At 36.5% G+C, this 25,097-nt stretch overlaps 1 protein-coding gene across 1 annotated transcript in view; it reads left to right on the plus strand.

The window, feature by feature from the left end:
- Nucleotides 1–568: 568 nt before the first annotated feature.
- Nucleotides 569–25,097, plus strand: part of Gnai3 (G protein subunit alpha i3) — a 44,927-nt gene continuing 20,398 nt past the window's right edge. Inside the window, exons 1-3 of the mRNA XM_026402816.2 lie at nt 569–887; nt 23,603–23,645; nt 23,759–23,900. Of these exons, the coding sequence (XP_026258601.1) occupies nt 770–887; nt 23,603–23,645; nt 23,759–23,900 (303 nt within the window). The 5' untranslated portion in view covers nt 569–769. The remainder of the gene's footprint in view (nt 888–23,602; nt 23,646–23,758; nt 23,901–25,097) is intronic.

The following is a 25,097-nucleotide window of genomic DNA, read 5'->3' on the forward strand; positions in this document are numbered from 1 at the left end:
GGGTGGGGCTGACTGGACAAACTACACACCTTTCAACTGGCCTTTTGTAAAGCCCACAGCAACTTAGAAGTAGTACCATAAGGACTAGAATATATTTTAAGAGCAGGCAGCAGTGGGCCAGAAGAGAAGGCTTGTCTTAAGTAGCATTGGTGTTACAGATCTCAGATATCAGGCATGGCCGGAGCTTAGGCAGGGCAATGTGTTCTTACTCGATAGATCAGACTGAAGCAACTTAGACAGAAAAATGTCCAACACCTGGGCAAGTGCTCTGGGCCGCCAGAACAGAACCTGAGACCAAAGGGGTTTTATGCCCAGCGAGAATTTAACAGTAGAAATGGACATGTTGGCTGTGGGTTCTTATTTGAGAATCCCAACCCCCAGCCTCCAAACCCGCTGTGAGACCTCAGAAGAGCAAATGAAAAGGAGACCCCGGTTTTTATACATTTACCCAACAGGTAAGGGGGGATTAAGGTTAGGAGGTGCGCACCGAGCTTCACAGAACCTGACAGCTCCGCGGAACCCTCGCCCTCCCGGGGCCTTCCGCTTTCGGTCTCCTCTCCTCTCTTAGAGCGGGAGTGGTTCAAGTGGTAACGGCCGCAGGGCGTCGCCGGAAGTGTCGTAAACGCCGGATATCCGGTTTCTCGGATCGCTAGTGAAGCTGACGGAGAGGGCCGCCGCCCAGCAGTAGACGCGCTGTCTGAGCCAGCGGAGAAGCACTTTCAGCAGAGTGTGAGTGAGGCCGGGCCCGGTTCCCTCTCCCGCCGCCGCCATGGGCTGCACGTTGAGCGCCGAAGACAAGGCGGCGGTGGAGCGGAGCAAGATGATCGACCGCAATTTGCGGGAGGACGGGGAGAAAGCGGCCAAAGAAGTGAAGCTGCTACTACTTGGTGAGGGGCTGGGGGCGGGGTTGGAATGTGGTGGGGAGAGCCCGGCTTTTCCGAAGCCTGAGAAGGGTCTAGCCTGACCGGCGGAAAGTACCCCAAAGGGATCCGGAGGGCGTGCCGGGGTATTGAAGTTGGTGGCTGAGGCCCGAGAAGGCGTGTTGAGGGGTGGAGTTTGAGGTAGTAGGAATTAGGCTGGAGAGGGTGTAACTCCGGACTGGTATGGCTTTTAAGAGAGTTTGGGAATATGGAGTTTTGAGACTGTGTTAGGAATTTGTGAAAAGCTCGTAAAGGAAGAGCCTCTATTAGGGAAGGTTTTACCTTGGGTTGGAGCGTGTTGGTAACTCTGAGGACGCGGAAGCGTATATGTTGGTTTTGTACAATGGTTTGGGAGTTTGAGCGTGGTGATACTTGGATGACAGAATAAAGCTGCAAGACTTGAATGTTTAAATGGAGAGGCTTGGACAGAATAGTCACATAAAGACCTTGTCATTTGTTAGAGTATTTTGAACTGTTATTAACGTGTTCAGACATGAAGGTATCTATGTGTTGAGATAAATGGTAAGTTCTTAGATATAAAGGAAAGGAGCTTGGGTGCAGAGGCAGTCTGTGCTTTTTCTACTTTTTTGTACCATTCGTATTCTCAAGATTTTATCTCTCTTTTTGTAAAAGGAGGGGGATGGTATGAATTGAGGAAATTCAAAGAATGACTTGAGTTTTGTGGCTGTCTAGTGGACAATAGATTACACATTGGAAATTGCTGAATAGTTGTTATGGGTGGTGTGCAGTGGAATGGAGTTACTTTAGGATAAATTATGGAATTGGACATTTACTGTAAGACTAATAAACTTCTGGGGAGCTGGTTATCTCTTGTGTTCTCTTTAAAGGAAAAATACTGCCTTTAGGACTACTTTATGTTACCTGATATTCATTTTAACTGTTTTTATGTACAGTCAGAAGCATTTTACTTAGCATGATTTAGTTTTAAACTTTTATAAATCATATGAAGTACTCTGGTATTAACTTATCGATAAATCAAGCCATGTTTCTTCATTGTTAGTATTTTATAGGGGTCTGTTAGAGTAAGTAGGAGTCATGGTTTCTGTAAGCAGTAAAACTTTACTTTTTAAAATAAATTGATTTTTTTGAGAAAAAGGAGTTACTTTAGGGAAGTGCCAGATTTTCACAATGTAAAGCTCCAAAGGACAGAATACAACATTATAACCCAAGACTCACTTTGTACTCCATTTTGTACCAAGTACTTCTCCTAGTCTCTTTATTTTTATTTAATTTAATTTATTTATTTATTGAGTACTGGGAATTGAGCTCAGGGGCACTCCACCACTGAGCCATATCCCCAGCCCTATTTTGTATTTTGTTTAGAGATAGTGTCTCACTGAGTTGCTTAGTGCCTTGCTTTTGCTGAGGGTGACTTTAAACTTGCCATCCTCTTGCTTCAGCCTGTCTAGCTGCTGGGATTACAGGCTTTATACCGTCCATATATCTTTGTTAATGTATTTGGTTGTTAGTAGATTGTAGAAATATTAGTGACAGCTTCTTTTGGATACAGAGGAAAAGTTGTACATTGAAAGGAGCTTCCAGTTTGAATACCAGAACTTCCAGAAGGCATGAATTTGAATTGTAGTTTTGGACTGTCTTTGTACAACAGCAATCTTCTGTGGATGAACATTTCCTTGGAGCATAGTAGATATTCCTTAAGTATTTATTGCTAGTTAATGTTGGACATTTGTCTTTGGGGCCCCTAAGAAGTTTGGTATAAAACACAATATCCAGGACATTAGCATTTTCTTTATTGATCAGTTGGTTATGAAATTAAAGGCATATTCTCATCTTTTGTAAATGATTTGATTTATTTACATTGACCATAAGAGAGACCCTCAGGACACTAGCCTATTGTAATATAATTGTAAACTGTGAGGCTTTTTAATGGCATGATGTAGCAGTCAGAACTTGGGCAAGCAGATCTTTTCCAAATGTCTGGAAAATTTTTTATTCAGGACTTTACAAATAGTGCATTTAGTTAAAAACAAAATTAAACACATGTTGACTTACAGAACTTGAAAAGCAATAAGTAAAAATCAAAGTACTAAAACTTTGCTTTTAATTTTTACCAGCTTTATTGTTTTTCAAGTGTGATTTTTATATAGTATTCTTGAGTAAGTTAAATTAATAAATTCAAATAGGTTGTAAAAACAGCTGCTCTCACTTGAGCCATATCATAATACATATCTTTAAGTTAAAATTATCTTTCATGCTATTTCTATAAGCATAGTACACCAACATAGTATCCAAGGTTTGTTTGTTTGTTTTTTTTTTTTGCTGTAGAATATCTCCTTTGATGTGCATGCAAGCCTTTTTTATTTTTACTTCAATACTATGAAAGTATCTAACTTAGTTTAAGTTGAAATCTCTCTACTTATCCTTGTCTCTTCTGGCTCACAATAGATTTTCTTTCTTACTGGGATATAGTTTTTTTTAATATTTACTTTTTAGTTGTAGTTGAACACAGTATCCTTATTTTATTTATTTGTTTACTTTTATGTGGTGCTGAGGATCGAACCCAGGACCTTGCACTGCACATACTAGATGAGAGCTCTACCACTGAGCCACAACCCCAGCCCACGGATGTAGTTTTGAATAATGATGGACAACATGGGTTTCCAATCTTAATTCCCATTTGCTAGATATAAACTTGGAAAAGTTATTTACTTAATTTCATTCTGCCTCAGGTTCTTTAAAATGGAGAAAATAGAGAATCTTCATGGTGTCGCTGTATGGATTAAACATGAAAACAATGTGAGGCAGAACACAGCCAAGCATATAGTACTACCTCAGTGAATATTACCTGTTACTGTTATTATGAAATTAAAGTGTATGTTACAGACTATAGGTAACACAGAAATTTAATTAAGATACTAGTATGGGCTAAATTAGCTAAGACTTGAGTATTGTAATTCTTCCTTGATTACTTTTGGTTTGAATTTCTTTCTAATTGGAAAGATCTCGGATATGCCAAATTAGTGTTCAATCACAATTTTCTCTTGAAAGAGAAAATTATATTATGAAAAGCTTCCCAATCAGTGTGTAGTAGACAAGATGGCATACAGGTGAGCTGTTTGCAATTTTTTTGTAATGTTGAAATTTTAAATTATTTTTATAATAGTTGAAATAATATTTGAACACTTCTGATGTGATTCTCTAAACTTCCTGAAGTTAGTAATTTGAAAAATATTTATTAGAAAGATTTATTCCAATTTAATAAATTGTAATACTTTGTACTTTTTTAGTCATAATTTCATAACAAAGAGTATTTTTCACCAAACCTCTCCAGTTTATTCCAGTGAGCCTTACAAGTACTCCTTCTCTTCTTCCCCCTGGACACTGGGGATTGAACCACTGAGCTATATCCCCAGCATTTAAACATTTTTTATTTTGAGACAGGGTCCTGTCTTTAAACATTTTTTTTTTATTTTGAGACAGGGTCCTGCTAAATTGCCCAGGGTGGCCTCAACCTCACTGATAGTTGAGATTATTGGCATGTACCACCACTCCCAGTTTATCATTTTCAGTGTGCACCCTGATATAACTGAAGTTGGGAAGCACTAGTGTGATTGATAAAGGCACTACTTTTGAATAGAAATAAAACTGAATTAAATTTCTACCTTTATTTACCACTATGAGATCTAGAACAAGTAACTCAACCATATGCATCAATATATTCACCCATGTAGAGTTGGGATGATAATACTTGTTTCATAATGTGCAATGAGATAATATATATAAAATGCTTACCATTGTTGCCTTCCAAATAATATTCACTCAATGACAAATTTTATCTCATGTTTGTGAGGCTTATCATTTTAGCTTTTTCCAGAGATATTTCAGAAAAATATTCAATTATTTTTCATATTACTATGTTCTTTCCCAAGCTTTTCAAAGAATTTTATATTCTTGGGGTGAAAGGAATTAAATCTATGGCAAGAATTAAGTTGCATGCAGATAATTGCATTAAAAACCTATATTGTAGGATATTTGAATTTATCTCTAATCCTGTATTATATAATTGATCATATTTAAATTTGCAAATTACTGACTGAGTGTGCTGGAAATAAGACTGTCCTTTGATACATATGCTATTATATTCTTCTATAGGAGGGTATTCATTATAACATTTGCCATTTATTTGGGATAAGGTTTATAGAAGTTAAATTTATTGTGAGGATTTGTGTTATATTGGGACAAAGAAAGAAAATGGCATAACAGATAAAAGTACGTGTTGCAAAAAACTTTTTTTATAGGCACTTTCTTGGTATCTTTTTTTTTTTAAGTTGTTGATGGGCCTTTATTTTATTTATTTATATATAGTGCTGAGAATCGAACTCAGTGCCTCACACATACTAGGCAAGCGTTCTACCGCTGAACCATGACCCCAGCCCATCTTGATATCTTTTACATAAGTGCATTCTTTTGCAGACTGAAATATGGTCCTTTTTTGGACACATGTCATAATGTGATCTTCCCTGACGATGATATTCTTGTCATACAGTGATGACCATAGAATAGGGTGCTCAGTATTTAGATTTGAAAGGGCATGTGACTTTATAATCAGGGCTGCAGCTATATTTTCTTTTTCTTTTTTGGAGGGGGTTGCTGGGGATATTGAACCCAGGGGTGCTTAACCACTGAGCAATATCCCCAGCCCTTTTTAAAATACTTTATTTAGAGACAGTTTCACTAAGTTACTTATTAGGGCCTCACTAAGTTGCTGAGGCTGGCTTTGAACTCATGATCTTCCTGCTTCAGCCTCCTGAGCTGCTGGGATTACAGGATTATTGGATAGCAATATTTTTTAATAATAATAATAATTTTAGCTCAGTATACTTATTTGCACTATTACAAAACTTTGTTTAGATTTTAGGCACTTGTTTCTGATAACAGTGGCTCCTGGTCAGGAGTCCTCTTTGGCAGGTTTGTGAAATCTGAAGCAATATGCTGTTTACACTGTCCCTCCTCCAAACAGCTGAACTGCTTCACCTTCTTGTTTCTCAGGGAAAAGGGAGTTGGTTGGTCTCTGAGATATTTCCTTTTTTTCCCTACCATCTTCTCTGTTCCTTCCTTGGTTTCTTCCATAGCATGCTTGCTTTTTTAAAACAACAACAACAACAAAAACATGGGATGCCTGCTACTCATTAGATCCATGAACTTTGAAAAAAAATTATTAACACAATTTATGGTTATATATGTTTTCGTGAGGAAGGGAACCATTTTATTTTTTCCCATCAGGTTCTTCCTTGGAGTTTTTGAGAAATCTGTTTTCCCCCAGTGCATTAATAAACTTGCTGCTACTTATTCCCAAGTCAGTACATCCCAGAGAACTAGCCTTCCTTCTTTACTTCTCTTCTCAGATGCACTTGTTGCAAACTTTTCTCTTCCAACACCAGCATTCACATTCAACATTATCTATACTTGGGCTGAGGTTGTGGTTCAGTGGTAGAGCACCTGCCTGGCATGTGTGAGGCACTGGGTTTGATCTCAGCACATGTAAATGTAAATGAATAAAATAAAGGTAATGTGTCCATCTACAACTTAAAAAAAAAAAAAACATTATCTAGACTGAAAACTGGATTTATTTTCAACTCCTCTCTTGCTCCCATCTCTTTATTATCTGTCAGTTGCCCAGTTCTGTCACTTGGTCGTTACCAGATTCCAAATTCTCTAGACCAGCAAAATTTAGAAGAAAAAAATTTTTTTGGTAGACCTAGGATTCCAGTTTTCTTTGTAAATACATTTAAAACATGTTTCACACACTATTGTCCACTGTGATTACCATTTAGTTCCTTTTACCATAAAACCTTTTTGATATTCTGAATTGGATATGATCTGTCCCTCTCTCTCTTTTTTTTTTCATTCATTAATTGTTTATTTACCAAGAAAAACTATTCTTTAGGCCATATATTCATGTTTTATAGTTCTGGAGCACACATCAGTAACAAACTTCCAATGACCACAATCCAAAGATTTTTTTTTCTCTTGATAATATATTTTATTTCAAAATTCAAGGAATAGTTTATACTTTGTAAAACCTCAGTGTGCATTATTTTGATTTTTCAAGTTAGAGCAATATATATGAAGGAAAAGAATTAGTACCATCTACAAATTAATCATCCCATTGAGCATTTGGACATTAAAAAATTTTCAGATGACTCTAAGTCGAAATTGCCTCAGATCTACAGTATACAAAGAGAATTCCTCATTAGATCCGTTTACAGTTCACTTTTTCAAAAGTCAACAATCCTGCATATAGTCTCATAGGTTTACATAATTGAACACATACACATGTAAAAATATGTCTGGAGAGAGACCAATAAATTGATCAGTGTAAAATATACACAAAGATATTTTTTATTTTTTTTAAATTTTTATTATTGGTTGTTCAAAACATTACATAGTTCTTGACATATCATATTTCATACATTTGATTCAAGTGGGTTATGAACTCCCATCTTTACCCTGTATACAGATTGCAGAATCACATTGGTTACACATCCACTGTTTTACATATTGCCATACTAGTAGTGTCTGATGTGTTCTGCTGCCTTTCCTATCCTCTACTATCCCCCCCCCCCTTTTTTTTATTCCAGGATCACTTTGCACTTTGAAAGATACCAGCATTCTTCATCTCCTCAGAATCTTTTTTTCTTTTCTTTTTTTTTTTTTGTGCTGCTAGGAATTGAACCTCAGGGCTTTGTGCATTCGAGCCAAGTACTCCACCAACTATGTTACATCCCCAGCCCATCCTTAGACTCTTTCATAGAATCATAATTTCTGTAGAAATCTTTATATGACTTCTTTCTTGGTTCAGTACACCAAACTTATAGAGGGCTGCAACCTCCAGGGTGACTGAATGCTCCAGCAGTATGAAACCCCAGATGCTTGGCCAGAAGGCTCTGCCTCTGAGGATTCGTCCAAGTGCTGGAAGCTATGGCAGCTACTTTCCTTCACACCAGCATCCCTCCTGATTGATGGAGAAATGAATGGTGTCCCTCTTCTTGAGATTTCATGGTACTTTTTTTTGCCAATTAGTGTCTGCCTTATAGCATGGTTATTTATATATGTAGTTGCTCCTAACTATATATGGTTCTTAGTTCAGGAGAACTACATATTTCTCATATATGTGTATTTCGGGACCTAATATAATGTTAAGAGCCTGTAAGAAATAATATCACTCATATCATACAAGTAAAAGGGAGTTTTATTGACAGAACACAGTAGGTGACTTCTTAGGCATTAGACATCCCAGGAGAGATAAGAAATTAAATACAAGCAGGTTGCATTCTCATGGACTGTGACACTATTCCCCACCCCCATTTCTCCTTCAGCAGAATGGCCACTTGCTGTGTTCTGTTCGCTAAGTCATCAGTTCGTATCAGCTTTCTCTGCTCACTTCTGATACTCTCCCAAACCCACCAGTATTCAACTTTGGCTTATTCTTACACCTTCTATGGCTCACATGCCACCTGACCTGGTATGTTAAGTGTTATGTGTCATCTGGCATATACTTCCAGGATCCCCCCATTCCAGGATCCTGGGAAAGAATATCAGATTGGTTCAGCCTTGTTAGATCCCACCAGTCTAGTTTTGAAGTAGGCAGGGTTGTTGGGGTATTGTGAATTTTATAAAGCTGTACTTTATAAATTTTTATAATTTTATAAGAGCTAGGGTGGGTCACTATTAGAAAGAATTAATAATTAATTAATAGATGTCAATGCCTACCACTTAGTAGACATTCACTAAATATAAATTGAATATAATGAAATTAGATGGAAATATTGAGGAACTAAACATATTACTGCTCTAATTTCTCATTAATTCACGAGAACATATCTGCTCATTTTCAATATGGTCATTTTGTATAGTTCAGAGAAAACAGTTCAATTCACCTTGAGGTAGGGTGTAGGATTCTATTCTAAGCTCCTGTTATCACATATCCAATTGAGAATACTTAATGTAAACTGAATTTAATTACCTTCTATTTTACTTTAGAAATGTTTAAAATATACATAATCAAATGTATTTTGGGAGGTTCATGCATCATCATCACCCCTGTTTTTTCTTGCTAATCCCCCCCCCCCCGTAAACCTTTTATGAACACCAAAAAAAATTGTTCAAAAGTAAGAAGAGAAGTAAACAGGTTATTTTGCTGGTTATATTGTATTTCTAGGTTTTTCATAAGGAGTAGGTAAAAACATTTGGCAAAGTAGATTTTGGTGTGGATAAGTTTTAGCTGTCTTGTGCTGTTTTTTGTTTAGTTATTTGGCTTAATTTCATTGGAGATTGGGACTTTGGAGGGAAAGGGGAAGAGGGGATACTTTAAATGTTCAGGAACTAGAATATTAGCAGTAAATACCAAAAAATAAAAATGTTACAAATTTCATTATAAGAAATGTCTAGACCAGTGGCACTAATTTTGTTTCAGATTACTGATGTTTATTTTAAATGTATTTTCTAGCCAACAGAATATAGTATAACTAAAACACATCCCTGATTATACAATTCAAAATAGGAGATACCATGTAATACAAGACAAAGAGCCTGAAAATTGAGAGATTAGTCCTAATCTTTGAACTTCATTTTTCTTTGACTCAATTGGTGAGGGATTTAAATTGATCTTAGGGTCCCTTGATGGTGAAGTTAATATGATTAACCAGATAGAATATTTAAGTTATAAAAGGGTTATTTTTGTGTTATTTTTCTTATTCTTGAGTGTGATTGAAATCGTTTTAACCCTACAAAACTTCTTGAGAAGATAGTTAAATTGAAGTTAGAAAAATGCCTCTGATGTAAATGTTCAAAAGAGAATACAAAGAAAATAAATTCTAATATTTGGATTTCCCTCAATTTTAATTGTCTTCATTTTAGTGTAGCTCTTTTGCAGTGTTTAGCAAGTTGGAGTTATCTTTAAGCTTTTATCTATCCAGACTATCCTGTTACCTGCTTAGTGATCAGCTGTATTATTTCTGTAATTCAAGCTGCTTGAACTGAATAACATTGTGGTAGGATTGCTGGTTAATTGTTCTAGTTTTGATATAGTGCTCTATGTAAATAACATATCCTGAAATAGCCTATTTTTGTTCTTAATGTTTAACAGAAATTAATACATCTGATGTACACTAAGCCAAGAACAAGGGTACCCAAAGACCAAATTTGTTTGACTGTACCTGAGTGTGGCTTAGAGATATTAGAAATAAGTTTTTAGGAGAAGCTAGTTTTTAGTCTGAAATTCCTTTGATTTCTAAATTTAACTTGAAAGATACTTAAAGGTTTAAGGAAGATTGTTAAAAATTAGCTGAGATTTTATCATGTTTATTGATCCATTACTGTTTTGCTGCTGTGGGCTTTTCTTTTTGTCACTGAGTCATATTTTTAAATTGATAAAATTTTAATATTCATGTAAAAAAGTTTTTTGAATGATGTATTTTAACATCTTAGAAATTCTTGTTATTTAACTCAAAAAGTAGATGATATTCTGATTTTTTTCTAGCTGCTCTTGTAAATCTACAACTGTTGAATTGGACATGTCTTGCTATGATCCAAACATTTGTATACTTTTATTCACCTGGCCTGCAAATAATACTTACCAGACTGGTCATATAGGGATCATTTCGACTGGATATATTTAAAATTATTAAGGTAATTTGATTCTGGTCATCTTGTAATTACTTTTCATATAAATATTGATATGTAACCTATTTATACTAGGTCAGGTACTAAAAATTGCTTTTATTTTTTCAAGCTGAATTTAATTTTTTGTTACTGGATTGAGCCCAGGGGTACTCAACTAGAGATGTGAGTCACATCTCTAGCCTTTTTTTGGTGGGGTACTGGGGACTGAACTCAGGGATATTAAACTGCTGAGCCACACTCCCAGCCCTGTTTTTAATTTTATTTAGAGACAGGGACTCACTGAGTTCCTTAGCACCTCACTTTTGCTGAAGCTGGCTTTGAACTGGCGATTCTCCTGCCTCAACCTCCCTAGCTGCTGGAGTACAGGGTGTGCACCATGGTGCCGGGCTCTAGTTATTTTTTATTTTGCGACAGGGACTCTCTGAGTTGCTTAGGGACTCTCTAAGTTGCTGAGGCTGGCTTTGAACTTGAGATCCTCCTCTGCCTCAGTCTCCCAAACTACTGGGATTATAGGCATGCACCACTGTACCTGGCTCCCCTCTGTTTTCTCTATTTCCCCTAGAACTGGGGAATCATTGACACCAAAACAGAGCACTGTTTGATGTAATGACATAATTACGGCTGTTAAGTTACTTAGAATTTCTGAAAATAATAATGTTAGTACTACTTTAGTTTATTGGTGTAAATCTTTTAAACCATTTTGCAACATTAATAAATTCTCACATATTTGGTTCATCCCAGAATATGATCCAATCCTAGGGTACTGCATCACATTTAGCCAAGGCTACTTTTTATTGAGCTTTTTGATTTTCATTGTTGTGCCATACAGTGGGAGGCTCATTTATTATTCATGATTATGTATCTCTGATTGTCTTATGAAAAAGGCACTTTTATAGCCTAGTGATAGAAATAAGAAATAGACAAGACTCTTAAGCAGTTCACGGGAGGTAGATGTACAATTAAACAATAGAAATATATGTGGGATGTGATTTGAGAGGGAGACAATTTTGTAAGGTGGAAGAAAAAAGATATTCATATCAGGAAGTCCTCTTGGAGGATGTTACATTTGAGAGGACCTTGAAAGATAAACAGGAATTCTTAAAGCAGAGACAGGAGAGAATTGTATTCAGAGGGAATAGTATGCATTAAGGCTCAGCATGAGTGAGCAAATAGATTTGACAAGAAGGATTGGTATAGGAGGAGGATAGGAGATGAGGCTGGAAAGATATGCAGGAGATTTGGAGAGTATTTATTTGAAAATTTTAATAGCTGTTTTTTAAGACATATTTTATTATATACACACAAACAGAATTAACATACCAAAGTCTTTAGACTTTGCTTTGTTTTTATTACTTACTTTTAAAAAATAGAAGTAAATACATATGTGAAACCCAGTTTTGTCTTAACAATGGTGAACATTTATATGTTAAAGGAAATTGAAGTAGGCCCTTACCTGGCAACTCAATTTGTTCAGAGTTTGATGTGTTTTGCCAATTACATGAACATGAACCTGTAACAAGCCTTATAAAACCAAGCAATAGATCACTAATCAACCATTTTTACATTCATAAATCACTTGAGGAAGCTGTTGGTTTGATTTTAAAAGAGAGACAGTTAGTTCACTCAGTTCCCAAAATATTACCAAAATATCACCTCTTGAGAATATGAACAAAGTAACTTTAGTAATGACAACTGGCCAAGAAGGAGGAGAAGCCAAGTTTCTTCCTCAACTATGCAGAACATAAGAATGCTTAAAGGAGCAGCCATTTGTCAGCAAGGAGGATGATTATCCTCTGCATGCCTTAATATTCAAATGTTGGCCTCTAGTGAGTAAGTTTCTTCACTTCTTTGAAAGCAAAGCAACAAAGAGCCATTTTGCTAATAATACTAAATTATATATGGTCTTTATGTATGACATGACTGAAAACATTCATTTATTTAGGGTAAAAAGGAACAGAAATGCCATGAACAACATAATGTACAAATAATCCAAAGACCTATTTTAGTCTATACAAATAATTCCATTATAGTGGAGGATGTCCTCCAAAGTTAACAGTAACACTAAATCCATTCATCAAAATCCATATATCCTGCTAGGAGAGGTGGCGTATTCCTATAATCCCAGACCTCTTGGTAGGCTGAGGCAGGAGGATCATGAGTTCAAAGCCAGCCTCAGCAACCTAGGAAGGCTCTAAGCAACTCAGCGAGACGCTGTCTCTAAACAAAATAGAGAAAGGAGAAAAGGACTGGAGATGTGGCTCAGTTGTTAAGCTCCCCTGGGTTTAATCCCTGGTACAAAAAAAACAAAAAAAAACAATATCCCATAATTTCACCTTTAAAAATATCAGAATCAAATCCTAGGACCCAGAAACATTGACAGCAGCACAGAACACTTTTCTACATATCTATTTAATCAAATGTAAATTAATATATCACCCTCTAGAAATATTTAATGTAACAGTAATTGACATTGAGCATACACATTGATGGCTTCAAAGATAAATGGTAATATTTAATTTTTTTGAGGAATAGGTACACAGAAATTTGTTTTATTACACATAACAAATATACCCTTTTATTAGCATTTAATATTTAATAAAAACAACAAACTTTTTAAAGGCTCTCTCCAAAAGTAATACTAATTTCCTTAAAGCCAGTTTCATTCAGTTTCCTTTATTTACTTATTTTGTTGTAAGGAATAGAAAACTCATTCAAACTAGCTTACAAATTGTTAGAATATAGATTTTTGTGGGAATACAGAAAAATTGAAGAACTGGTTGCAGGAGCTGAGGCGCCCGTTTTTCTTCTTGCCTTCACTATATCTGCCTCCTTTTGCTTTCTTATCTTCACTTGTTCCCCTCTGCCTCTTTCTCTTTTTTGGTCCCTTTGGTCCTGTCCATTCTTTATTTCTTTACTAACTTTCTCTTGGCATGCTCTCTTTTCACTCTCATGGCTTCTTTTTTTTAAGTCTTTCTGCTCATTTGTCTAGACACTTTCAACCTTTCTCTGAATCTTTTCCTTATGACCTTGGTGTAAATGAGGCTCTGTAAAGGTAGTGTGAGCATGTTTTTTCTTTCACATATTGTGAGCTTTTAGTTTAGGATAAGGTTTTCTATATCTTCTGGCACATATTTCTCAGATAACTGATTTTTCCTGCTCACCTTTTGGAGGTAGGTTTCACAGGTGTAAGCACCTGACAGCCTATGATTGGGTGATTACTCTGTCAGGCATTCATTACTGATCCAATCATGGAAGGAAGTTGGCCCAGATTATGTGGATGATTGACTACTAAGGAGAGTTAGGATTTTTCTAGAAGGGAGTTTATGGGCAGGCAGGTATTCTGAAATTCTGTCTAAATGAATGTGGTGGTGGTGCATGCCTATAAACCCAGCAATTCAGGAGGCTAAGGCTGGAGAATTGCCAACCTCAGTAATAAGACTCTAAGTAACTTTTTTTTTTGTACTGGGGATTGAACCCAGGGGTCCTCGGAACAACTCCCCCCTCCCATTGTAAAAATTTAATTCTTTTGTAAAAAATATTTATTTTTAAGTTGTTGTTAGACACAACACCTTTGTTTCACTTATTTATTTTTTTATGTGGTGCTTAGGATGGAACCCAGGGTTTCGCATGTGCCAGGAGAGCGCTCTACCCCAGCCCCCATTGTAAAAATTTGAGACAGAAACTCACAAAGTTGTTTAGGGCCTTGCTAAATTGCTAAGGCTGCCCTTGAACTTGTGATTCTCTTGCCTCAGCTTCCCAAATTGCTGGGATTACAGGCCTGTATCCTGCTAGTTAAGTTTTATAAAAATTTTCATATATATATATATATATCCACCATGCGGCCAGCGCAATGGTTTCATTAATGAGGTTCTTGGCATAAAAGTTCGCTAGCAGAGATCGAAATAAAACACACAGACTCAGTTACCTTTTTCTATGGCCAGGTCCGAAACGGCTCCCCTCTCTGGTTCCTATCTCTAACCGCCCGGTAGGGCAGCAAGGATTACTCAAGGCTAGCAGGAGAGAGAGAGAGGGAGCACGCCAGGGAGTAGCCTTTTATTGGGGAACAAGAAATTCAGGGGAGAATTCCATCCAATGAAGGTTGGGGGGGGCGCACTCCAAGGTCAGGGTCAGTGATTGGGCCCCCGGGGTCAGTGGTCAGTCACCCCCCCCCCCCACAGACCGGTTCTCTCATCAGGAGAGGGCCGGAAAAGTTCCGACACAGCCAGAACGCCTCAGACCCAAACCGGGAGTCGCCCAGTCATGTGTGAGAATGGCTCCCCACATATATATCCTTTAAGCCTTTTTAGTGATTGGTATGTGATTGCTTCCTTGAAAAAATCTTTTTTAGAAGAGAGCTCCATCATCTCTGTCTTAATTGAAAGTTCACTGACTTACTTAACCCATAAGGTATTTATTCATTCATCCACTAAGCGAATATTTAAAGAGTGCTCATTATATTTTTTGTACTCTTTTAGGTGTTGGGGTTACAAGGAAAGATTTGTAGTAGTTTATGCTACTGGAACAGAATGGTAGTACATGCACGGGAGCTAGGACAGGGTTTGAGATTAAGTTTAGAGGGAAAGGAGGCTGGTGAGTCCAAATTTATTCTCATTATAGTAGTGGGCTGAGAATTGAAGGCATAGCCAGGAGTGGGTGTAGAGTTGAGTAAAGATAGCCAAGGAATAGAAATCTGTTTCTGTTAACTGCCCACATTAAAAATTCCATCCATCTCAGCTGGCACTTACAAAATAAGATTAGGCAACCACTGACTATCATAGAAACTCGAGCCATTCATCCTACAGATAATTATTAAGTGCTTATTCTGTCCTAGTTTTGGAAGAGGGGGCTATAGAAAGAAGGCAGTTTTTTGTACTTTCAAGAATTATCCTTTTAAAGAGTTTAAGGATAAGTGGAATTCTAAACAGGCATAGGTCCAAATAATTACAAAAAAATTAACCAAGTACGAGTGTAACAGTGTTTGATCCTATCTTATAGAGCCAGGTTAGGCCTGGTCAGGGTACTCTTAAGGGTGAGGTACACAGGCATGGAAGGGTTAAAGATTTCATAATTATTTTAATCAAAATCAAGAAGACCATTTAACCGTTTATGAGAAGCCAGGAGATGAGGAGCTAGGAAGGTAGTCATATAGTGTTTTTAGACTAGCCAGAGCTGGGCTAGAGATAAAATTGAGGTGCAGTGACTGGGAGGGACGATCTGCAGTTTAATTTTGGAAATTAGCCCCTGGGACTGATGCTGAAAATGGATAATCTTTGCCAGCCATTGGGATGGCAGTAGAACTGTAGGAGAAGTGAAGAAGACTTCAACAATAAATTGGACTTTTACTTGAACAGGGGCATCAGGAGTATTTATAAATACAAGGCTTAGGATGTTTAGAGAAACAGTGGGGTGAGTAAACAATTATTCTGTTATTTTAGACTAAGGAAACTTGAACTTTGAACTCTTGATGACCAGCAGTTCTGGGCACAGAGAAGGCATATTTGTTGAAAAAAAAAAAGTGAATAATAATTTTTATTTGCTCAATGACATTTTCCCCCAGCTGTGATTCTTCTAATCTTTCCTTTTAATTAATTAAAAAGCAACTGATTTTTGTAGTTAGTACCTTGAAAATCACTTACATGAAATGTCATTGTTAACCTTTGTCTGAATTTTTACTGTTAGCTACTTACTACCTATTAATATGAAGGAACCAGCGAGAGCAATAGGTATTCTCATTGGAAATAGCATGGACTGTGTTCCTGTGATCCTTAATTGTAGGTATTTACAATTCTTTTCTTTTTTTCTCTTTTTAACCATAGCAGTCTAACTTGAAGGCTCTGCTAGTTTGAGTCTATATATAAAGTACCCTTGAGCATGAATAATAGGAGTTGACATCCTTACTGTCATGTACTCTGATTCTATCTACTATTGGTCCCTTCTGGAGCCAGGAGTGCATGTTGGAGAACATGCTAATAACTGCATATGGTAGCTGTTGTAAATTGAGTAGATAGGAAAGTAGGGAGCCATGATTTGATTCGAGACTTCTGTGTGTCAGAATAAGAGATTTAGTCAGCTTTTAGTGTTATAGTAATTATAGTCATGGAATAATAGAATATGAGAGTGCAACTATAGATCACATGTAGGCCTCCATGTTTTTAATTTTTTTGTAGTTGTGTATGGACAGAATGCCTTTATTTTATTTGTTTATTTTTATGTGATGCTGAGGATCCTCTGTCTTTTATATATAAGGACTTAAGACATTGTGAAGTTAGGTTATTTGCCCAAGGTCACCCAAGTAGACTTTGTAGAGTTCGGACTAAATTTCACTCTTCTGTTAGAGTTTGTAACATGGTGTCATTAGCTTTAAAAAAGGAGGGAAAAAATCTTCTTAACTGCCTGTGTTTAAATGAAAAGTGAGAATATGTTAGGGGAAAAAAATCTAGTTAACTTGCTTTAGAGGAGGGGCTGTCCATGCCTATTCTAATTATTTTTCCATATGTATGATAATGGACCTATACAAGAGAGAGAGTCTTGGTCTAGCATTGGCTAGAAGATTATCCAAAAATATTGTCATTCTGGTACTTCATTGTGCATACCTCTGGAAGAGGGTTTGTGTTCCAGTTATGATTCTGAATTATTAAAATTTTCAGGATTTCTCCACAGTAACAAGTATTTATTTAGAAGCAAAAGGAGGTGTTTCAGGTGCCACTGGAATGCCTGTCTCTCAGGTGGTAAGAGGTATAAAGGAAACTTTAAGGAAAAGCAATAGAGACAAAGGTGGGTTAGAAAACTGTGAGATAGGAAGCTGTAGACAGAGCTTAAAATATATTTAAGGAGGGGGGGTGGAGAAAATAACTAATGCTTTGACGTAGTTTGCTGTAGTTTTTAGGTTATAAATTGTTTATGTGTGTGAATCCAGATCTGATCTAGGGTTTTATGAAATAGTGAAATAGCTGCTGAATATTATGCCATTTCTACTGATGTTTTTAATAAAAGAAACTTTGGCAAGCCTTGACATTTCTTGATGATATTCTGAACAGTGAAAACACATTCATAAATAATAGTAGGCTAATATTTATTGAACATTTACTACATGTCAAGCACTTTTAAGCTTTTTCTATTAGTTCCTGTTTTGTGCTTGAAGACATGAATAGAAGAGTATAATATACTCAAGTATGTTATAAATATACTCAAGTATAAAAAATAAGTGTTTATTTATTTTTTTAGTTGTAGTTGGACACAATACCTTTATTTTATTTATTTTTGAATATCAGGCATTTAAAAAAATAGACTGATTTTTTAAAACCCATAGTGTTATATGTGTGGAAGGGGCAAATAATATGATACCTGTTCTTAAGGGATTTCTTTAAAATTAAGAATATATTTAGGTAAATACAATGATTAGGCAGTAGAGTATGTACTGGTAAATTGTTTTTCATCTTACAGTGATGGTGATTATGTGCATATTCCTCTTGTTTTACTTGATTATTTATAATTTTCTAAATTAATTTTACTTCTTGATTCTCTGCAGATTACTTTGCCTTTTTTATTAAGAATGAGACCATCTAACATAGCTTTTTTTTCTCCTTTTTCTCTCAAAAATCTTGTCATTTTTATTTCATCCTTTCTTTGTATTTATATAGGATGCCCTTTAAGTAGATATACTTTTAAAGATAATGTTTCTAAGTTTAACTGATCCCGTTCCCTTTTGTTTCTGGGACGTTCCCAATGTTTTCTCCTACCTATAGTCTAAACCCGGCCTAGTGCCATCCCTTCTGCCTACAGAATCATCTTCATTTCCCCCTTCTCTAAGCCATAAATTGTCTCTGAAGTAGTCTTTGCATCTACCCCATTTAAAAAATATATATTTATTTATTTTTTAGTTGAAGTTGGACACAATACCTTTATTTTATTTATTTATTTTCATGTGGTGCTGAGGATCGAATCCAGGGCCTTGCATGTGCTAGTCGAGCGCTCTACCACTGAGCCACAACACTATCCCCAACCATAACCCCAGCCCCATACCTCCTGATATTACTTTCCTTGATGGGAATATAGGCAACTTTTTTTTTTTTGAGAGAGAGAATTTTAATATTTATTTTTTAGTTTTCAGCAGACACAACATCTTTGTATGTGCAACTTTTAATGAAATTTTGAAGGAGTATGGCCAAAAAGATGTAGATAAAATTAAGAAGTCCTAAACACCACATATGTAGTGGGGAAAGGGGTGGGACATAGGAAAACAACTTGGGGAAAACCTAAGAGTGAGATGTTTTTTGAGACCCTACTACTAGAACAGTGGACTAGGGGGGCTGAGGTAAAACAGAAGAGCCTAGACTTAATAAGAAAGAATTATGAAAAGTGTTTGAATAATTTGGAAACTGTTAAGCTGATGCTTTTTTAGCAGTGCTATTTGGAAGTAATTGGAGAAGGCCTTTGAATTTAAGTTTGAGAAAATTACAGCAGTAGCACATAATAGGCTGAGTGTCAGGCTCCATCAAACATGAGAAGTAGAAATTTAATTTTAAAAAAACAAAGGAAGAGAGAAGATTTTGTTACAGCTTGATAAGGAGAAAAAAAACCAAATGGGTTCTAGATGACTCTTATTTTTCGTACTTGGGAGATGGATGAGATGGTAGCACTTTTCATAGTGATCTTAGAAGCTTAATGGGTTAAAGATGTTTAGTATACAGTGATTCACTCTTTTTTTTTAGTTATACATGGACACAATATATTTGTTTTTTTTTTTTTTAAATTTTATGTGGTTATGAGGATCGAACCCAGGGTCTCTCACATGAGAGGCGAGTGCTCTACCACTGAGCCATAACTCCAGCCCCTGATTCACTCTTCATGTGTATAAAATACCCAGGAACACCCATGAAACAAATCCTGTATTTAGTTTTGTGAGTAGTAAGATGTGCCTTCTTGGGGCTGGGGATGTGGCTCAAGCGGCAGTGCGCTCGCCTGGCATGCGTGCAGCCCAGAGTTCGATCCTCAGCACCACATACAAAGATGTTGTGTCCGCCGAAAACTAAAAACAAATAAATATTTAAAAAAAAAAAAGAAGTGCCTTCTTTCATGAGATGGAACTGGATGCCTAGTAAAAGCTTGTGGGAGGCATATAGTGTAATAATAAAGGGAAGAACAAGCCAATACTTTTTTTTTTCTTCCTCTGTTTCCCTCTTTCTCTCTCTCTTTATTTTTGTTTTGTGGTGCTGAGGATTGTACCCAGGGACTTGCACGTGCTAGCCAACTGCTCCACTATTGAGTTGTATTCCCAGCCCCAAATTGATGTTTTCTAAGGGAGCCTTGGAAAAGACTTTGTTTTGTTTTAAAGTTAGCACTTTAATAGAGTAGAACTTAATGAGATAGGTGGATATTGATGCTAAGATTAATAAAATTATTGATGGTCATTCAGAATAGTCCGACATGAAAGGCAGAAATGCTGTTTTCAATATATAAAAGAATGGTACACATTTTATTAACCTATACTTTTTTAGCATATAACCACTTATTAGTATAGAATGATCTGGAAATAGTTTTATACAATTTATACTATAACTCATATGCATTTGTATTCTTGTTTTTGAAATTAAATCATTAGTTTTCCTAGATGTATATATAGGAGAAATTCACTTCTTTCAAATAGTATCTTAAGAAAGTCACTGTGTGCTGCTGAATATTAACTGTATTGTTCTATCCCTGATTATGGACCATAGTAATAAGAATAAAGTCATATATAAATGTACATTTTTTTTTTGTATTGGGGATTGAACCCAGGATGCTTTACCACTGAGCCACATCCCTAGCCCTTTTTTTTTTTTTTTTGTATTTTATTTAGAGACAGGGTCTTGCTAGGTTGTTTAGTGCCTCACTAAATTGCTGAGGCTGGCTTTGAACTTGTGATCCTCCTGCCTCAGCTTCCCAAGTTGCTGGGATTACAGGCATGCACCACCGCACCCGGCTTAAGTGTACTTTTTAATTCTGCAAGAATGTAGCTTGTTTAAAATTTTTATATGGTTTAAATTATCTTTTAATTTACATTTTTGGTTGATGAAGTTGAAATATTTGGTAAGGGTCATGCTTATTATTTGTTCCATAATATTTAAGTAATTTATGTCAGGCTCAGTTTGAGGCTCTAGAAATATAGAGATAAATAAGCCTTGACCAAGCATATATCTTAGTAGGGAAGACAGGAAGTAAGCAAATCTGTTGTGTGAAAAAATGATATATTCTGTGAAAAAAATGTAACTGGGTAAGAAGAGAGTGTGATGGGGTGGAAGCTATTTAGGTAGATTAGTCGGCGAAGGCTGTTGAAGGGAGCAGAAATATGAGTGAAGAAGAAAATCTTGCAAAAATATATTCAGGTGGTGGGAAGAGTAAATGCAAAGACTGAGTCAGGATCTGGCTCAGTGAGAACCAGTTTGGTATGTTGGAAGAAAAGTAAGAAAGCTGGTCTGACAAGAGCAGTGAGAGCAAAGTGGAGACTAAAGGAGATGAGGGTGAGGAGGTAGGCAAGGGCTATTGAAGGTTACTTCCATGCATTTTAAGTGTAAATGGAGGCCTTGGGCCAACTCTGGTCAGAATTGTGACATGATCTGATTTACTTTTTTTTTTTTAATATTTTTTTAGTAGTGGACACAATACTTTTTATTTTACTTATTTATTTTTTTGTGGTGCTGAGGATCAAACTTAATACTTCACATGTACTAGGCAGGTACTCTACCACTGAGTCACAACCCCAGCCCCAGATGTACTTTTTACACAGTTTATTCCAGCCACTAAGTGAAAAACTATAAGAAAGGCATGGTCTGAAGCACTGGCCCACTTAGAAGCTTTCATTGTCATCTAGGCCATGTTTTCAATGTGCAAGGAACAAACTGTTTTTGTATGTTTTTATTTTTTTAAACAAACTAAGCTTTACTAATATTTAATGTATAGATCAGCACTGGAGCCCCCATTCTGTGTGCATGTTAGTTATATTTCAAGTTAGTTCACTTACCATTTTTAGCCTGAGCAACTGGATGAATGCTGGTGCCATTAACTGAGAAGATGAAGGGAAGAGTAGAGATTGTTTTAGATGGGTGTGGGGAAGTAGTAACTCAGTTTTGGGCATTTTAAATTGGAGATGCCTATAAATATCCATTGTAATTTATTCAGTAGGTGATTTAACTATACGAGTACAGATCCAATGTTAGAAACCAAGATTACAGATCCATGTTTGGGAGTAAAAGAGGCAGCATACACCACTTTGGAGCCAAATTCTGTGAATGTACATTACAGTTATGCAATTTACTGTATAATTGTGGGCATGTTATTTGATATCTCTTTGCTTCATTTGCCTTGTCTGTAAAATGAGGATAATAATATCAACCTCACAGGATTGTTGTGAAGGTTAAATGAGCTAATAGGGCAAAGTTCTTAGAGCAGACTGACATATCATAATTGTTAGATGTTAAATATTACTATCAGCTTATGAATGGTGTTTAAAACCATAATTCATAAGATTAGATGAGATAACTTAGAGTGTGGGTATAGATAGAGAAAAGGACTGAGGAAGAAGCCTTGAAGCAATACATTTTTTAGAATTCAGAAATTGGAGAAGAGAAACTGAGGAGTCAAAACCAGAAAGGTGTGGTAGCTGGAAGCATGCCTAGAAAAGAAAGTATTTCAAGGGAGAGAAGTCATCAACTTGGACAAATCCTGCTTGAGAGGCTGAGTAAGATGAGAAATGACTATTGGGTTTGTCAAGATGGAAATTGTTGGAGATCTTGAGAAATGGTTTTAGTAGATTGGTGAGGATAGAAGCCTTATTAGAATGGGTAAAGGAGAGAATTGAAGGTACAGAATATTGAAGGTACAGCGAGTATATATGACATGTTAGAGGAATTTTGCTGTAAAGAGGATAAATGGAGTAGTAGCTAGAGGAAAATAAGTGAGGTCAAGGAAAGGTAGAGATGAGTGTGGGTGTGTATTGACTAAAGATGGAAAGTCAGTATAGCATACGATTTGTATGAGCTGATCAGGATTGACCCAGTTAGCGGAGAAAAATTGTCATTTGAGTAATTGATAACATTAGAGCAGATTGACATCATACTTTGTTAAATATTATTATCAGCTTATGAATGGTGTTTAAAACCACAGGAAATTGCAGCAGTCGTGACTGTGAGCAGGTAAAATGAAGTAGTGTATAAGGAGAGGGTTAGTCTCTAAGATATCACAGAGCCAGTTCATCCATTGATGAGGGTCAAGAATACTAGTGGAAGTGCAGATGGATTGGTACATATGGTTATGGGAAAATGAGATAATTTTTCCTGGTTGTTTTAATTTTTACAAGATGGGGCAGAATCATCAGGGATAATGTTGGAGAGAGAGGCAATGGTGTTGGCATTTCGGAAGGTGAGAGAATGAATTGACTGGGGAAGATCTGGGAGGCAGATTGTCAAGGAGTTCAGAAGGCCTATTTGACAATAGTGATTGTTAGCTGAAAGTGATTCTGGTTTTGCAAGGAGGGAAGTGTGGTTTTAAGGGTCTGGAGGAGATATACAGTGAAAAGGTGGTGGAGGCAATACTTTTATTCTTCTGTTATAATGAGAAGTCAAATGTCTCTTAAGTCCTATGATGAGAATATTGCTTTTGAAATGTTCCTCCAGTTCATGGGCATGGCAAGTAGTCAACAAAGGAATTAAATAATCATTAATTTTTGCCTATGTTCAGTATATAATCATGTTTTATGATGAGTTACTAGAAATGCTTCTGGAATATGTCTGTTTTACACAAATTAAAGCAAGCAGGCCCTTGTCACTTTGAGTAGATTATACTTTGTTGCTGAGTTACATGAAGAAAGTAAAATGTTTTAATGGAGAAGCTCCATTGTTTTTTCCTGATAGACATAACAGTCTCACCCAGTTACCCTAGGACCTGTGGTTTTCATTAATTTATAGTTATCACCTATGTTGATTTCATACTTTTATGTGTGAATCCAGAGAAATTCAAAGTCTGTTTTTGTTTTATTTCAGGTGCTGGAGAATCTGGTAAAAGTACCATTGTGAAACAGATGAAGTAAGTTGGAACATGGCTTTTTGTAAGGCTAGATTTCCTCCTAATGGATAAAAAGTCCATAGTATCTTTTCATTTTAGGTCCATGGTATTGACTTGTGGTTTTCTTTTTAAAGAATCATTCATGAGGATGGTTATTCAGAAGAAGAATGTAAACAGTATAAAGTAGTTGTCTACAGCAATACTATACAGTCCATCATTGCGATCATCAGAGCCATGGGACGGCTAAAGATTGATTTTGGGGAAACTGCCAGAGCAGTAAGTGTTTCTCTTTTCTTTTTCACTTGCTTTTATTTAGTATGTGCAAGTTAAGCAAAAATTTTAGGTCATGTTTTAGGGAAATAAATTTAAGTAACAAGGTAAGATGTAACAAAGTACCGTGTGTTCATTTGAACAGCATTAGCAATCTACTTTAGAAAATACTAAAACCACCATAGGAGTATAGGAAATGGGATTTTGTAGATATACTATAGATTTCTGTGATAACTTCTATTCAGTTGCTTCTTTTATAGCACTATTGACATTTATTTTTTTAAATATTATTTTTTATTTGTAGTTGGACACAATATCTTTATTTTATTTTTATGTGGTGCTGAGGATCGAACCTAGGGCCTTGCACGTGCTAGGCGAGTGCTCTACCACTGAGCCAAAATCCCAGCCCCAGTTGACATTTATTTTATAGTAATTAATAATAATAGTAAATTAAAAGGAAGATTGCCATGATACATAGCTCTATTTTCTGAGGTATAGAGATTAAAAGCAAAATCGCTTTTACAGAATAAACTGTGAAGACATGAGCACTAAGTCCATTAATTTTGGGGGGCGATTTTAGAATTGAGGAATATTACATCCCTATACTGCATTGAACCATAGGCTTTAGAAATGTATTGTACAAAGTTATAAATATTCTTTAATGCCTTTCTCTACCACGCGGCCTGCGCAGTGGTTTCATTAATGAGGTTCTAGGCATAAAGTTAGTTAGACGAGATCGAAATAAAAACACAAGACTCAATTACCTTAATTCTATTGCTAGGTCCGAGACGGCTCCCCTCTCTGGTTCGCTCCTCTAGCCGCCCAGCAGGGCAGCAAGGATTACTCAGGGCTAGCAGGAGAGAGAGAGCGAGCACGTCCGCACGTCCGGGAGTAGCCTTTTATTAGGGAACCAGAGATTCAGGGGAGAATTCCATCCAATGAAGGTTGAGGGGGGGCTGCACTCCAAGGTCAGGGTCAGCGATTGGGTCCCCGGGGTCAGTGGTCAGGCACACCCCCACACGGATGGGCTCTCTCATCAGGAGAGGGCCGGGAAAAACTTCGACTTATGCCAAAGTGCCTCAGACCCTCAACGGGAGGCACCCGATCACGTGTGAGAATGGCTCCCAACACCTTTCTCATATCAAATATTAAAAAGCTGTATTGATTAATTATATTAACACTTAGTGGACCTTGAAGGTCTAG

This window comes from Urocitellus parryii, chromosome 11 (assembly GCF_045843805.1).
Source record: "Urocitellus parryii isolate mUroPar1 chromosome 11, mUroPar1.hap1, whole genome shotgun sequence".
NCBI lineage: Eukaryota > Metazoa > Chordata > Mammalia > Rodentia > Sciuridae > Urocitellus > Urocitellus parryii.